Genomic DNA, 16,744 nt, shown 5'->3' on the forward strand with positions numbered 1-16,744 from the left:
CATGTTTATGGAACAGACAAGTCATTAATATTTGCTTAAATAGAAGGGGAAATATTACAATTCCCGATAACAAATCGAAATCTGAAGAATTTCAACTCATATGCTGTTTTTAAGCTTTGTATTTGCATTTCAATCGAAGAAATGGTAGTTTAGTTACGTGACATGACATGAAACGCTCGGTACAAATAAGTTTTTTATATTTAGTTCTGTTTTCAATGTATTCTTTTTCTGCGTTAGTTTTAGTACTCTTTTCATTCTATTTTAATTATTGCTTTCGCTCAAAAATTGAACCACCATCTCATATATCGCAAAGGTGATATATATTGACAATTGAACTCATGTAGCTATATGTTGGATAATTAATTTGGGTTGCGAATCACTTATGTGGACTGTGCCGACCATTTAGATGAGATAAAATAGGAGGAGGTTTCCTAGAGGATTTGAAAGACATGTAGCAGCTAAGGAACAACGATCTTTCTGCAGTGAAAGAGAGAGCGTGAAAAATAGATTTCTCCCAACACAAAAGACAAAAAAAAAAAACACATCTAGTTTTTGGAAAAAATCTTTATTTTCTAGTGATTCGAAGTAGAGTTTGGGTTGATTCTTTATTAATAAGATCGATCAACAGTTTCCGTTGCAACTATAAAGTACACAATCCTTGTTCTTGCTCCTTATAATTTAACGAGAAAAAAATACACGCTCAAATTAAACCAATGAATAATGGGACTTAGGTGTATATACGTATTGTATATATGCGCAATAAAAATAAGGAAAAAGTCAACATTAATTATGTCGGTGGGAAATACTCTCTCTATCCCTAATTACTTGTCCACTTTTTCTTTTTTAGTTGTCTCTAATTACTTGTCCATTTTGACAAATCAAGAAATGACAATCTTTTTTACCTATTATACCCTCAATTAATTATTTTGAAAAATGTAGAATTTCTTGAAACTCTTAAGTTTTTTAATTCACCCACTTCATAGTTAAAAATGGTAAAATGGTAAACTCACTATATCAATTATTGTTTCTTTAATAGATGTGTCAATTCAAAAGTAGGTAAATAATTAGGGATAGAGGGAGTATAATGTAGGTATGTATTTTTCACATACATATTGGGAAAGACATAATTCAATTGATGAGACTTGAGAGATTCAAATTTCGAAAAGAAGGGTAAAGTTGACAAAAATAAAATCCACTTGATGTGTGAACATGCAATATTCTTACTCCATTTGGGCCATAGTGGCCAAAATTTTGAGGCCGAATTGATTTTTCCCACTTTGAAATGCCTGAAAAAGACATAATGCCGTTTCCACACTATTGTTTAACTAACTATTTTTGTCAATAAGTTGTCTACACCTACCTTATTCTTTCCTTTTTCTTTTTTATTAATACTAGTATACGTATTCGCGCGTTGTGCGGAATATTAATTTTTGATTAATTTCAGAAAATATCAAATAGATCAAATATTTTTACACGTTTGTATTGATTTTATTTTTTGTTGTATTAATAAATTAATATTTTTTCATGTTGACTATTTATTAATTCAAATTTTTCACATGAAATGTTCAATATCATAAGATTAAATGACATATTGGTTTGTTTTGCATATGTTTTTCTTCAAAAAAAAAAAGGTTCAAAATGTTCTCTACATTACTAAATTAGTGTAATATTATAATAGAAAAATAATGTAAAATGGAGTGGATATATATATATATATATATATATATATATATATCATTGAAATTTGTTAATTACAAATCGTGAATCAGTTACTTGTTATGTTATTTTAAAATTATAAATTAAGATTTTAATTTTTCAAAGAAAGAAAATAATAACCTATAGCTTCATCAATAAACAGATCAAGGAACTTACAATTTTTTATAGTAGTATAATATATTATTTAATGGCCTAATATTTTTTTTACCTTATCTTTAATAATTCCTAATTAATTAAATGCACTATTATTTATTTCACTTTTGACAAAATAATTTTCAATTCTTTGAAACCTTATAATAATATGTCTCTTTTGTACCATTTTCTTTTTAGAATTTATGTACATTTTATAGGTTTCTAAATTCTAAAAGTTAAAAACTGTTCATAACCTTTATTTTAAGTATAGTAATTGTTTAAAAAATTTACATTTCAAATAAATAACTTCTAACATGATCCCATCACTTCGTTTCCAAGCTGCACGTCCACCTAAAAAATAACATAATAAAAAAAATACTATAATTCAATTTCTTAAAAAAAGGAGTATATAACTTTCGCTTATTATTTTCTTCCCATTAATATTTATGTTATTTGTAAAAAAAAAAGAAAAAGATACGGTTATAGTTTTTTATCAATACAAAATTTAGGCATAAACGTAATATTTTTTTTGTAGTACTTTATTGTACCATAAATTAATGAGGTTATTTAACTATTTGTATGCAGTTTAATCGTAAATAAATGTTTAATTTTTGAAAATAAAAAACATGATAATATTTAGTTAGTAACTCAGTTTTTATATTCATATTTATTTAAATAAGGAAATTAAAGTTTTAATTTTTTTTAATTTTTAAGTGGTTCTTTCAAATTTTTATTTTTTAAAATTTTATGCTTGCATAAATTTTATATATTTTTTAAAAATGGTTATATCACGTTAAATTAGTTAGTAACTCAGTTTTTATATTCACATTTTATTTAAATAAGGAAATTAAAGTTTTAATTTTAAAAAAAATAAAATTAAAGTGGAACATTCAAATTTTTACTTTTTAAATTTTAGTTTTGAATTTAATAAAATTACAAATAAATGATTTTAATAAGAAAAAAATAAATCTATGATGCGATAAGATAGTAGAAATTCTATCTTGTGATTTTTATCTTATAAGCCATAGTCCATAAATTATAAATCTATCAAAACATGCTCTAACAAAAAAAATAGTATTATCAAAGAATCCCATATGAATAAGTAAAATAAGAATTTTATCAAATTTTATGGAAAAAAGTAAATCATATTTGTTAAAACATCCTACTATTCACATAAATACTACTTAAAAGCTGTGGAATATAAAAAAGCAAAAAAAATAAAATAGATTGAAAGCTTAAAAATTGGATAATGTGTGATCCTTAAAACTAATTAATTAATCTAAATAGAAATGTTAAAATTTAAAATTATAATAATTAGTATCCTTAAACTGTCCAGGTAAGTTTTAAAACTACCTTGTTTCTAATTTTAAACTTATATTATTAAAATTAATTAACCACTCTCAAATAAAAAGTATAAAGTAAAAAAATTATGTAACTCGTTTAAAAAAAATATTTTTAATAATTTTAAATAATTTCTTAATTCCTTATTCGTAGGAGTCGTTCGAGTAATGCATATTAAAAAATTCCTTATTCGTAGGAATTTTTTTCTCTCTTTCAATGTATACACATATTATTATTATTATTATTATTATTATTATTATTATTATTATTATTATTATTATTATTATTATTAATAATAATAATAGAGAGTATAGATTCTTCTGCATAAAAGAAAAACTTTAGATTCTAGGATTTTAAAATTCTGAGACAATTCATTTTCAATTAATAATTATTATTATTTTACATTTTAGACAATTTATTTTCAATTATTTTTAAGCTAGGTATAGATAATTATAAACATCTTTTCCACAATCCGTTTATGTAAATACTGATTGACCCCACCACTTTATCAAAGGCCTACATGTTCTCCTTGTTTGCCGCTTTTGTAATTTAAGTTTTCTTTTCAAATTTTTTATAAACAATTTAAAATTAATTCAAATCTGAAATTCAGAAGTTTAATTAGTTAGAAAGGTTAAATTTTAAAAAATATATTGTTATTATATTCTATTTAAACTCTATAATTATTATATATTAAATGTTCATTCAAAATATCATCAAAATTTGTGGGGAAACAAAATTACTGTATTTTTTTAGTGCATTAATAACTTTATATGTGCATTTGTGTATATCATTGTCATGTATTTTTTTTTTAAAAATAAATCTTTACAATTTATTTTTAAAATTTAATTTGTAAAATTAAAAAAAATAGTATTTTATTATTATTATTATTATTATTATTATTAAAATTAAAAAAAATTAGCATTTCGTAAATATATATTATTGAATGAGGAGTAGATAAAACAAAGAAGTCTAACCTTTAGTACACTCACCGATTTTAAAGTCTGTTGTCCATTGAGAATAATAACAATATAGCAAGTTCTCAATCTCCGCTTATTAATTTTGGACGTTAAGTTATTCCCTTAAATCTAACATATTGTCAGAAAACATTAATCTTTTTATCAAAAAACACAACAAAAAATTTAAACTTCATTTATGATAATTGCTGGTGATTAATATTGTCAAACCTCATAAGTTCTAATCGGTAAATCTATCAACAAAATCAAAAGAAATTAAATTAATACTTGAAGGCATTGATAAGTGTTATTCATGTAAAAACCAGTAATATAAATCCTGAAATTCATAAAAGAAGTTATGTTGTTATATATATATTTTATTGGAACAAATGAAAATATCTTATTTAAAAAATGTACAAAAATAATAGTAGACAAACAATTAATTAGAAAGAAAAGAGATTAATTTTTTTTTAATTGCTTCTAGTAATTCGGAATGTACCATAATCATATAACACGAATATTCAATTTTCATTGTATCTTCAATCCGTTCATGGACAAAATAATTATGTAAAGCTATAATTTATTGACTGCAATAAATAATTATTATTTTTATGTGTCAAAATGTATTAACTATACAAAAATCTTCATATTATCTCACATCTTATATAAACAAATAATTAGAAGAGAATATTCATAAAATTGCATAGTTCCCACAACATACAAACGTGGAAATAAAATAACCGGCAAAATTCAATTTCTAACATCATGAGAAGTTTGATCACATTGGAATACTTTATATACTTTTATAAATAAAAAAAAATAAGGAAGAAAAATATTCACCAATAAATAGAAGAACTAACATGAATTAAAGAGATATTTATAATAATAAAAAAAATAACCTGAATTATTTGCTACCCATCTGGAACATTTTGCAGTTACATTTCCCTTATTTTAAAAATTATTTTAAAATTATATAGATGTAATTAATTTTAATTATTTTAAAAATACGTTATTGAAAATAGAAATCAAAATTCATTTTTTTCAAAGCAGCAGAAATTTAAGGTAAAATATAACTAATTAGTAATTAGATAGATACTCATCAATGTAATTTTAAAACCGAAAGAATTTGAATTTATATAAAAAAACTGTAATATTATAAAAAAAAAACTGTAATATTAAAATAAAATTAAAAAACAGTAAAATGACTATAGTAACTGCAATTTTTGAATTTTTAAAAACGGTAAAACTTAAAAGCAAAAACTAAGATTTGAAAGTTAAAAGCAAAAAAAATTCCTTTTATGCTTGTAACTTGAATTTAAATTAAATTATTATTATGATAATATATTTAATTAAAGATGATTATTATTATTATTATTATTATTAATATTATTATACATTTGTTTTGCTATAAATAAGTAGGTTGTGGAAATATATTATTATTATTTAAAAAATTGCACTTTTATTTTTAAATTGTATATCAAAATATGAAATTTTAAAATTCGAATTTAAAACAATTTGCGTGGTAACTAATATGCAATTAAAATCCATTGTTATCCAAATTATACCTTGTCTTTTATTTCTAAATTGTATTTAAAAATAGGAAAATTTAAAAATCAAATTTAAAACAATTTTTGTTCATTGTTATCCAAATTATTTGATGGTTACTATTTTTTTTAAAAAATTAAAAGAATTTTAAATTATTTTTTAGATTTTAAAATTGTTGAATTTTTGTGGTGCTGACATGTGTCACTTTTTTACTTCTCCTATTATATATAGAATATAGATAGATAGATTATTATTATTATTATTATTATTATTATTATTATTATTATTATTATTATTATTATATTATTATTATTATTATTATTATTATTATTATTATTATTATTATTATAATACATTTGTTTTGCTATAAATAAGTAGGTTGTGGAAAGATATTATTATTAGTATTATTATTAGTATTATTTAAAAATTTGCACTTTTATTTTAAAATTGTATATCAAAATAGGAGATTTATTATTATTATTATTATTATACATTTTTTTTGCTATAAATAAGTAGGTTGTGGAAAGATATTATTATTATTATTTAAAAATTTGCACTTTTATTTTTAAATTCTATATCAAAATATTGAATTTTAAAATTCGAATTAAAAACAATTTTCGTGGTAACTAATATGCAATTCAAATTCATTGTTATCCAAATTATACCTTGCCTTTTATTTCTAAATTGTATTTAAAAATTGGAAAATTTAAAATTCAAATTTAAAACATTTTTTGTGGAAATAAACTAAATTCATTGTTATCCAAATTATTTGATGATTACTCTTTTTAAAAAAAATTTAAATTATTTTTTGGATTTTAAAATTATTGAATTTTTGTGGTGTTGACATGTGTAACTTTTTACTTCTCCTATTAGAAATAGATAGATTTTATTGCTTAGAATTCTTCCATTGTCTAAGTTTGTTAACAATAATGTTTAGCATTTAATTATTTGCTCTATTTATGCCTTTTTTTTTTATCCAAAAAAAAAAAAAAACCCCATGAATGCAATTAATTTTTTATTCAAATTTTATATTTTTTAATGATAAGTTTAAGAAGTTAAAAAATAAAAAAATTATATAAGAGATAAAAAAAAAAGGAGTTGTAGAGAGTTTATTTTTTCATATATTTTGGGAGTTCAAAATATGCAATAGAAAAAATAATAATTAATAATACTTAAAAGGAAGGGCAGATGTCAACAATGTAAACATAAAAACATGAAGAATTTTAAAATTGTGCATGTAATTATCTTATTGTCGTATTTTTTTTCCACAAAAACATGCTAAGAAATTGATTTTTATTTTAGGTATTAGTTGCATTTGTTTTTTATTCTAAAAAGTATGAAATTCTAAATAATTTACTATAACGTATGTGATTTCACATGTATCCTTTAAAATTGCCGGAACCGTTTAACAAAGTTATTTTTTTATTACATATATTTTATTTTATTATTTCAAATTCCTTTTTCTATATAGTTTTTGTAAAGATAAAAATTCAAATATTGATATTGATAAGAATTGTTGTAACCACCTTATTTCTAAAAGAATGCAATTAACTTTTAATTCAAATTTTATATTTTTTTAATGATAAGTTTAAGAAGTTAAAAATTAAAAAATTATATAAGAGATAAAAAAAAAAAAAGGAGTTGTAGAGAGTTTATTTTTTCATATATTTTGGAAGTTCAAAATATGAAATAGAAAAAATAATTAATTAATAATTAATATTAATAATAATACTTAAAAGGAAGGGTAGATGTAACAAAGTAAACATAAAAACATGAAAAAATTTAAAATTGTGCATGTAATTATCTTATTGTTATATTTTTTTTCTTCACAAAAACATGCTTGGAATTTTATTTTTTTTGTCTCAACTTCAACTGCAGTTTTATGCTAAGAAATTGATCTTAAATTGTGTTCTTCTTTCTTTTGTGAAAAAAATAAAATCAATCATTAAATATTTGTGACTCCAACATAATTATAAGCAAGAATGATCAAATATAACTATTTCTTCTTTAGATGATTAAAAACTTTTAAGGTTAATAGAATTTCATAGCTTGTCAATGCACTTAAATTACTAACGACATGAGTTGATTTTAAATGAGAATATATTTTTCATAAGAATTCTAATAGCAATCCTCGCAATTTAGATTTTATTTTATTTATCAGTTAAAAGATATAACAAAAAAGAAAATAAAGACTCCAAAGTTTCGAATTTTACCAGTATGGAGGAGAATTCTTCAGTCTGTGATGAAGTCCTAGAAATATTTCGCCCCTTAAAATATCAAAATTATAATTTTATTATGTGGATACAAATAATACATAAAAAAAAATACCATCAATTGAAAATGCATTTTAAATTCATTTTGTAATAACACAAACATAAAACAGAGAACAAATATATGATCTTCAATCTTCTTTCTTTTTTGTTAAAACATAATCATTATTCTATATTTTTTGGGTAAAAGATCTTCTTTCTTTTTCACTTCACTTTTTTTGTGTTAATTGATGACTTATAATGTTTTCTAGAGAATCAATAAATGTAAAATGATAGAGAAATGGAGAAGCAAAGAGAGTAAAATCAATTATTAAGAGATTGAGAAAAAAGATTAAAAGACATTACATAGATATAACTATGTAGCAGTTGACAATTTTGTTTTTTAAATTTTTTGACAGTTTTTAAAAAAAAAATTAAAGGCTCTTAAACGTGGTAACTTCTTAATTTTAAAAATAATTCGTTTAAAATATATATTGTTTTTTTAAATTAAAATTAAAATGACTAAGTAATGTAGATTTAAATTATTTTAAAATTTTAATTTTTAAAACTAAAAATTAGAGAAATTTTGTGGTGCTGACATGTGGCACTTTTTACTTCTCCTATTATATATAGATAGATTATATCCCATTGCAACTATAAAGTACACAATCCTTGTTCTTGCTCCTTTATTTATATCTTCAGAATGAAAAATAAAAAGAGGAGGAAAATTGTGGCTAATTACTCTTGTCTCCTGCATGTACTGTTGACATTAAAAGAAATGTTATAACTTTTAAGTGCTAGTTTTGCTTAACTTAGTGGGTTTTACTACTAATAATTACAGTAGTAATTAACATAATTTCAGGCTTTTCTTTTGCTGTCCATCTCATAAACTTTTCTCCTTTTTTGACTTTTCAAACATCTTTTAGATAGAGTTTTACTTTCCACTACTTTAAATTTTTTGAATTAGTATGCGCGGTTAAGTTTCATGTAATAATTAAGCAACACTTCTTACATCAGCTGTAGTCCATCATTTATGAATAGGTAATTTCTTAAAATAGTGACGAAGTCAGAAATTTTAACCTAGTACAATTTTTCGACGAAGGATGTCTGATTGATCATCATGGACTGTAGGTGGCTACACCACTGTCAAAAAGCATGTCCAAGCTAAAAATATCACTTATTTAGGAACGAGACGACGGAATCATAATCGAAACATTGACACGTGAAAGCAGAGTGAATTGTGCGTTGGAAAAGGTGAATGGTACGCGTTATTGGATAAAAAGGATGTTACGTTGTTTGGATTTATTGCTCTATTATTCTCCTTCTTCTTACTCTACTCTGTGTGTGTGTGTGTGTGATGGACCATCTTGTTTTGATGCTATTGCCTGTTTTTTGTTTCCCACAAAAAAGGGTCACAAAGCTTAAGACCAAAAAAAAAAAAAAACAATAGAGACTTCTTATTGCTTATAAAGGTGAAATAAAAAAAGGAAAGTTTATCTACAATTTGCTATTTGCCTTTTGTGCTACTATATGTTTTGGCTACTAGCTAGTACATTTTTTAGTACTACGCATGTAGAATAGAAATTTAACAATGTCTCATCCACAATAAGTTAGGACACTTTTGGAATCTAGTCTTGACCTTTTAAGTTTTTGAATGGCTCACATCAATTGTGTTTCATGCTTGTTTGAGTAATTAATACCAATGAGATCGATTTTTCAATATCATGCTAAGAATAGCTAGGATTTTTAATATATATTACGATGATTTTTGAAAAAACCGTCGTGATACGTTTGTGATTTGACGAGATTATGTCATTTTCACACAACGTCGTTATAATTCATTGTGGCGGTTCAGACCGTTGTATTACGTATGAAGAAACATCGCAATAGCCCTTTGTTTTTGAAGTGAGAAGATGCTCTTTGTTTGATGAGGAATAAAAAGGAATATCAAAAATTCGAATAGTTGAAGCTGAAGCAGTTACTTTTGAAGTAACAAAACAAAAAAAGCAACGGCTGGAGTGGATGAGTTTTTAAAAGACCCACTATGAATGAGTTAATAAATAAATGGTTCATTAATCCGTTCAAAGATTATTAAATTGAGATAAGTTGGATCAAAATGGGCTAAACAATGCATCATAATCTTACTTGTCAAACTTTTACCAAATTTATTTGAAATTAAGCATTAGGTCATGACAATTTCAATATAGAACTTGAAAGTATTTAGAATTAAGAAAACATTCAAAATCCTGTTTTGACTTTCAACAATTAAAATAATACTGTATTTGCAAAAACAATAACTAAATACAACTCCTTAAAAAAATTACTGATTTTTTTTTTGTTTCTTTGGACAAATGCCTACATAAATATTTCCTTCGTTTTAATTTGTTTATTTATTTAAATTTTTAAACAAATTAAAAAAATAAAATAAATAAATTGAGACGAAGGATATAATACGACAATGAAGATAAGGATAGACAAGAATTGACGTTTAAACAGTACTTATGATTAATATGGCCTACGCTTGCTTAATTCAACAGAAAATTTACTCAATTTTGGCTCACCATTTTCACCAATGAGTCAAAAGGTCGCTAAACAATCCAATATAGTATTATTATTAGTACTATACAAAAATCATCTCTAGGAATAGTATGTTACTATCATTTTCCATTTTGACATGATAGAATTCTTGACGATTATTATCGTGTAAGAAAAACGATACAAATAAGTACTCCAATCATTCCAAATTAATTCATTATTCATTTTTTAATGTTCAAATATTGTTATTGGATCGTGTTCATTCAAGTAGTCTTGAGGCGGAATTTAAAATAAGTATGAATATGATCAAACTCAGTAATTTTAGTTCAAATATTATATTTATCGAAAGAAATTTATTTTTTTAGTATATATACAAATTATTAATATCAACTCCGATAATTAACTTTGAAAATCTTAAAACTTAGAATTCATAAGCTTCAAATCATTGCTCTCGATTAACTTATCGTTTCTCCTCTCCCTACATCTTATTTATCGCATATAAATACACTTATGAGTATTGGAAAATAGACGATTTTTTTTCCACCAAGATATGACGACTAGGCCGTCTGCACAAAGAGGAAATGGAAATTCTTTGCATCTTCAAAAAAATATTTTTTTTAATTTTTTTTACTTGGTGTCCGATACTTTGTTTAGATTCCGACTAATTCAAATTCACACTGGAGGAAAGTCTCACTTGAATCGGCAGTTCGAGTGTAAAATATTTCTTATCAAAGACAATTTCCTACCCAAAGTTTTAAATTCAAAATTTTTGATCAAGAATAAAAAAATATTTATCATTTTACCACGACGTTAATAAGGGTGTAGAGAGGACAATTAGTGGGAGTTGAGGTCATATATGTATGGAGACATGAAGTAATATAAGTCAAAAAGTGAAATTAATGTGAAATGGGAAGTTGAGTAACGTGGCTACAGCCAAACAAAGCACAAATCCACATGGTTGGGGTCCGTTTGATCATGCCCAGTGTTGTAAGGAACAATTTTAACATGTATGAATATGATATATATGATGTGAAAGTGAAACCAAAAGGTTGTGCATGATGTAGCAATGCATGTTCTAAGGACTTCTTATCTGACCCACTACTACCTATGATATCCACAAAACCAATTTATGTGTCACTCCAATAATTTACGTACGACCAATAAGAGGTGTGATAGGATGAATTGAGTATTTTGATTTTTTATTAGAATCTTAAATTTGAGGTTTAAATATGAAATAATTTTGTTAGAAAGCACTTTCTTTTTAAACGAGTCTTACACATGAATTTGAATTAATCGATATCCTAATACCGGTTTATACTATGACCGAATTTATGGAATATGAAAGAAATTACATATATTTCTTTTAAAATATGGTAACTCAACCACTTGCTTAATTTATGGGCACACTAAAATATAGAGCAGCCAATTGAGAACAATGAAGAAGGAAGTCAGTTATGAAGTCCACAATATAATATGGTTGAACTCATTATTATATGATTAATATCAAACATATAAAATGTATATATAATGTTGAGCACGTAATATACATGTTGAGAAACTTCTGAAGTGACTTAATTGACCTCCTAATATACACCAACAAACCAAATTTCTGTGTTTTGTCTTCCTTAATTTAAGTCACTTGCATACAGGCTACAGCTTAGATTTTACACCGACATGCCCTTGTCAACTCTCATCTACGTACCACCAAAATTTGTAATCTTTAAGTAGGGATGGTAGGGGTGTGCATTCGGTTTTTCGGTTTGGTTTTACACTATTCGGTTTAGATTTTTTGGTTTTTGGTTTTGTAAAAGTGTAATCTAATCCGATCCAAAATAAATTTGGTTTGATTTGTTTTCCTCTATTTGGTTCGGCTTTTTTCGGTTTGGTTATTCGGTTATGTCAATAATAAATAACATAACCAAAGTAATAATATTTAATCCCTTAAGTATACTTTCTAATATAAATCATAAGTAAAACTTAAAACACAACACTTATAGGTATACCTATTATAGATGTAACTCAAACATAAAATATAAACGTAATCATCATGAAAGACAATAACCAAAAAGAGACAAAAGTGGTTAACTCCAACTTAATTCTAAAACTACTAGTTTTATAGCCTTGGAATGCTAAATCAAGTAAGAAATTGATAGTTAAACGGGTTAGTTTAATAACAAAAGGGTTATTCTCCTTAATTTTCCCTACAACAAATAGAAGGATGGAAAAGTGGCTACCCCATTAAGTTCTTTATGATCTTTTATATATTTGGGCCCAAGGTCTAATCCATAAAATATGACCCGAGCCCAAACCCGAAACTGTAGTTGGCGAAATGCACCCGTACTCGCATCGTGGCGCGTGCAATTAATCTTTCTTCACTCTTCCTTCTTCATCATCGCTGATATGAACAGTCAAAGCACTAAAACCTCCTGGAATACAATTGATTTTGATCTATTAGGTGTTTTGAGACATCAAAAGACAAACACCTTAAGGTAATTTGCAATAACTCGCTTCATAGTATTGATTCACGTTGTAATTTGGTGTTCATAATCGTAGTTGTTGGGCTTTTTTTTAAGTATTTTTGACTACTTGTGATTTTTGATCCTCTGTATTTCAATAAAAGATGTTGTAACTCTAATTAAATCGTATATTTAGCATATGATTCTATTTAATTGAACAGAAAACCTGAATCAAGGAAATTATGCTGTAGGGTTTTTTTATTGGGATTATTGTTCTCTTGTGTACTCAAAACTGTAATTTTGGCCTATTTTTAAAATGTGCACTGCTGTTATAGAGTAATGATCCTATTGTGTTGATTGTTTTCTAGGAATGTTCAAACGTGAAAACAGGATGCTGAAGCAACGAAATAATGGCCAATGTATACGAATGCCTGTTATTACTATGTTTTTTGTTTTGATTTGTGTTCTAGTTTGGGTTTTGTGTAGGGAAACTGGAGAAAAATCTGATTCATTGTCTGGTTTAATTAAGGAAAATTTGAGTAGTTTTAGCTTTTCGGTTAAGTTAGACCCGACTGTGGAGTTCAGAAATGGAACAGATTTAATATGGCAAATCCCGGACTCACCCAAGGCAATTCTTTTTCTGGCACATGGTTGTAATGGTAAAGCAGCGAACTTTTGGGACAGATCACCTAAGTGCCCAAATTGTGTGGGTTTACCTGAAGAAAGGCTTATTGTCCTCAATGCCTTAGCTAGGAGATTTGCAGTTCTTGCGGTGTCTAGTGCTGGGAGGTGCTGGTCGATGGAAGAGGAAAGGTTGATCGTTAAAGATATTATCGAATGGTGGGTTGTTAAACGAAAGGTTCAAAGCTTGCCTATTGTAGCTTTGGGTGCTTCATCTGGTGGATATTTTGTTTCAGTCCTTGCAACTGATTTAAGATTCAGTAGCATAACAATAATGATTGCTGAGGGATTGTTTGATCGAATGGACATTTCGAAGAGTTATCCTCCTACCCTTTTTGTGCACATGCCCAAAGATAAAAGGAGAAGTGTGAGAATAGCGAGATACTTGACACTCCTGCAGGGTAAAGGCATTGATGTTGCAGAGGTCAAATGCATGGAATTTGCTTTGTCACCTACTCTATTATCTGATAGGGTTCCCGGTCTTGATCTAGCTACATCTGTGAAGTTGTATAGTCTGTTCCAGGAAAAGGATTTCGTTGATACAAAAGGTTTCATGAGAAATGATGGGCGTGCAATACAATGGAAAGCAGCTCTCAAGGAGAGTGAGATTATTCTCCCAGACAAGTCCATAGCGAATCACATTCAAGAAGAAATGAACCTTGCTTTTGCTTATCATGAAATGACCAGTTTGCAGTCTGAGCAAATCTTTCACTGGTTTGAAACTCATATGAGCTGATCAGATTCTTATGCTGTGTAATTTTCCTTGAGTCATCAGGGTTGGAATATTGTTGCCACGACTTTGGATTGGATGACAACAGATCTCAATACTGTTGTGTGCTCATGTTATTTCATGAGGTTGAAGTCCAAGTGGGAATAACTGTGGTCACATTGTGATGAAAAATATTGTATCAGCATTCAAACTTCCTACATGTGAAAAGGGCTGTCTACTGTTATTATTTGGATTGTCCTTTTTTTTTATATCCAGAAAAGAGTGTATAGTGCACACTTAGGAACTAAGTCTGCTTTCTTTTTTGAGAGGAAAGTAATTGAAACTAGGTTTATTTTCTTGTGCTTAGGGATGGAACTTTTCAAGTGTAAGTTCCTATAATTTCTTGTTATCTCAATATTAAAGGAAACACAACCTTTCTGTTCTTGAAGTTATTGGAAAAATGAAATCAAACTATTTATCTTTGTTATTCTAATCTCTCTTCTTTGCACAGACTGGAATGCATTTCCTGTGTTAATTATGCTTCAGCATGGGTGATTGTTTATTACTACTACCTTTTTCATGTGTCTTTAAAATTCTTTATTTTTTAAACTGGTAATGTTGTATTCCTCAGCATACTTAATGCTGGAGACCTCCAAAAAGGTAGTAACAAGCTAGAACGAGAAACTAATTACAGTAATCCTAAAAGATCTACTAATTGTTCAGCATTTTCTATACAATGTTCTTTACACCAAAAGTAGAAAGTTGCTATGCAGCTCTCTTTGATTTTCTGAATGTTGTTGAATCTATCTTCAAAGTTTCTTCCATTCCTCTCCCTCCAGATAGTCCACCAGATACAGTGTGGGATTATTCTCCACCACTTCTTATGTGTCTTGCTTCCCCATCTCCTAATCCAGCAACTTAACAAGTCTGCTGTGTGCTCTGGCATTGACCATTTACTCCAACAGATGAACCTTTAGTGTTGTGCCTTGGGAATAGTGCCTGGGAGTGTTTACTCCAACAGATGAACCTTTAGTGTTGTGCCTTGGGAATAGTCCCTTTAATTGTCTCTTTCTACAGAGTATATCTATGGACAGTTTCTGGTCAGTCTTGCAATTTGCCTCAAGGAGACATCCTTTGTATTACTGATGTGAGGCTATAGGGAAGTAACTCTGACAACAGCTTCTCTAGCTACGCGCCAGCACTCAAAGCACCTTAATACTATTTTATATTATCCCTCTCTTCATCTGTCATGTGTGGGATATTTCAAATCAACTCAAGCATCCTACTCCTTGTGAAGCTAGAAAATATAAATTCTCTTAATATGTGCTTCTTTAAGATGCAAGCATGCATCCACTACTTGTGCCCAAATTCTGATGGGAACACAACTTTTATGCTGAAGATCTTCATTCAGATGAAGAATCATTATGAATTGTCAGCTAAAGAGGTTCGTAGAACATTCATAAGTTATTGTAAAGAGTATATACTTGCATTGCATTGTCAAAGAAAACTTGTGCTATTTAAAGATAGATATCTGTGTTAAGACATTCATAAAACCTTAATGGTTAAAGAATATTTACACCAACCAAATTTGGTGTGAGTTCAGTTTATTTGTGTTCTCCTTTCTAGCTTAGTGATAATCCGACAACTTGAGCCAGTCTGAAGCAGAGAGAAGTAACTCAGGTGCATTTCAAGACTCCATTTAGTATTATTTTACTATGATGCATCTAATTTGTGCTGTGAAGATATGTTGTTGGGTTGGTTTGCATTCATTGTGGTGATACATAAATACACCTGCTCTTTTAAAGCATACTATGCTGTGAGCCAAAGGTCTGACAGTGTTACTGCTTATTGCCCAGCTGTGCATAACCAAAACCATCCACCTCTCTGCCATTGAGCTGTCTCTTTTTTTCTTCTGTAGGTACACTACTGAATATGTTGTTCCTTCAGAACCTTTACATTTTATTTTATTATTCTGTTTTTAAGCCATAGATGATGCACTTGAACAAACAAAATTAACATCCTAACTATGAAGTTTACATTCGAAAAGTAATATGAAGTTAAATATGCAATTATGCATTCTTTATCAATAATTTCCATTCCTTGTTCTTTTGGGAGATACACATGCTTGTAGATGTATTAATTAATCGTGCAAGTCCGTTATGACTTATGAGGGAACTTTTCGTGTAAATACTCCTCATTGACTAGATAGATGCAGACCAATGACTTTTCAGGAACTTTGGTAGTTCAAATTGTTAGATTTCTCTGAAATTTGAAATGTAACTTAATAGAGAATAATGGGAGAGCGTCTGTTATGCTCCTATCTCAAATAATTTTTATTTCTTAACTCTATCTGGGGTTTCTCGACGAGTTTTAACAGCTTATCTAAAGGGGATTTTCTTGGGTTATCATTAGTAAACATACATGGAA

The 16,744-nt window shown here is 27.0% G+C and overlaps 1 protein-coding gene across 1 annotated transcript; it reads left to right on the plus strand.

Moving 5' to 3' along the window:
- The first annotated feature begins 12,830 nt into the window (after positions 1 to 12,830).
- Positions 12,831 to 14,766, plus strand: LOC125839252 (uncharacterized). Its single transcript, XM_049518224.1, has 2 exons — positions 12,831 to 12,960; positions 13,296 to 14,766. Exon 2 carries the CDS (start codon positions 13,298 to 13,300, stop codon positions 14,342 to 14,344), a length of 1,047 nt encoding a protein of 348 aa, XP_049374181.1. The 5' UTR covers positions 12,831 to 12,960; positions 13,296 to 13,297; the 3' UTR covers positions 14,345 to 14,766.
- Positions 14,767 to 16,744: the final 1,978 nt, after the last annotated feature.

Source organism: Solanum verrucosum, unplaced genomic scaffold, assembly GCF_900185275.1.
Source record: "Solanum verrucosum unplaced genomic scaffold, falcon-dt-bn FXZP01000170.1, whole genome shotgun sequence".
Classification (NCBI taxonomy): domain Eukaryota; kingdom Viridiplantae; phylum Streptophyta; class Magnoliopsida; order Solanales; family Solanaceae; genus Solanum; species Solanum verrucosum.

What these genes read in the sequence shown, in the direction of transcription:
- LOC125839252 (XM_049518224.1), top strand. Translation starts at nt 13,298, where the DNA reads ATGTTCAAACGTGAAAACAGGATGCTGAAGCAACGAAATAATGGCCAA.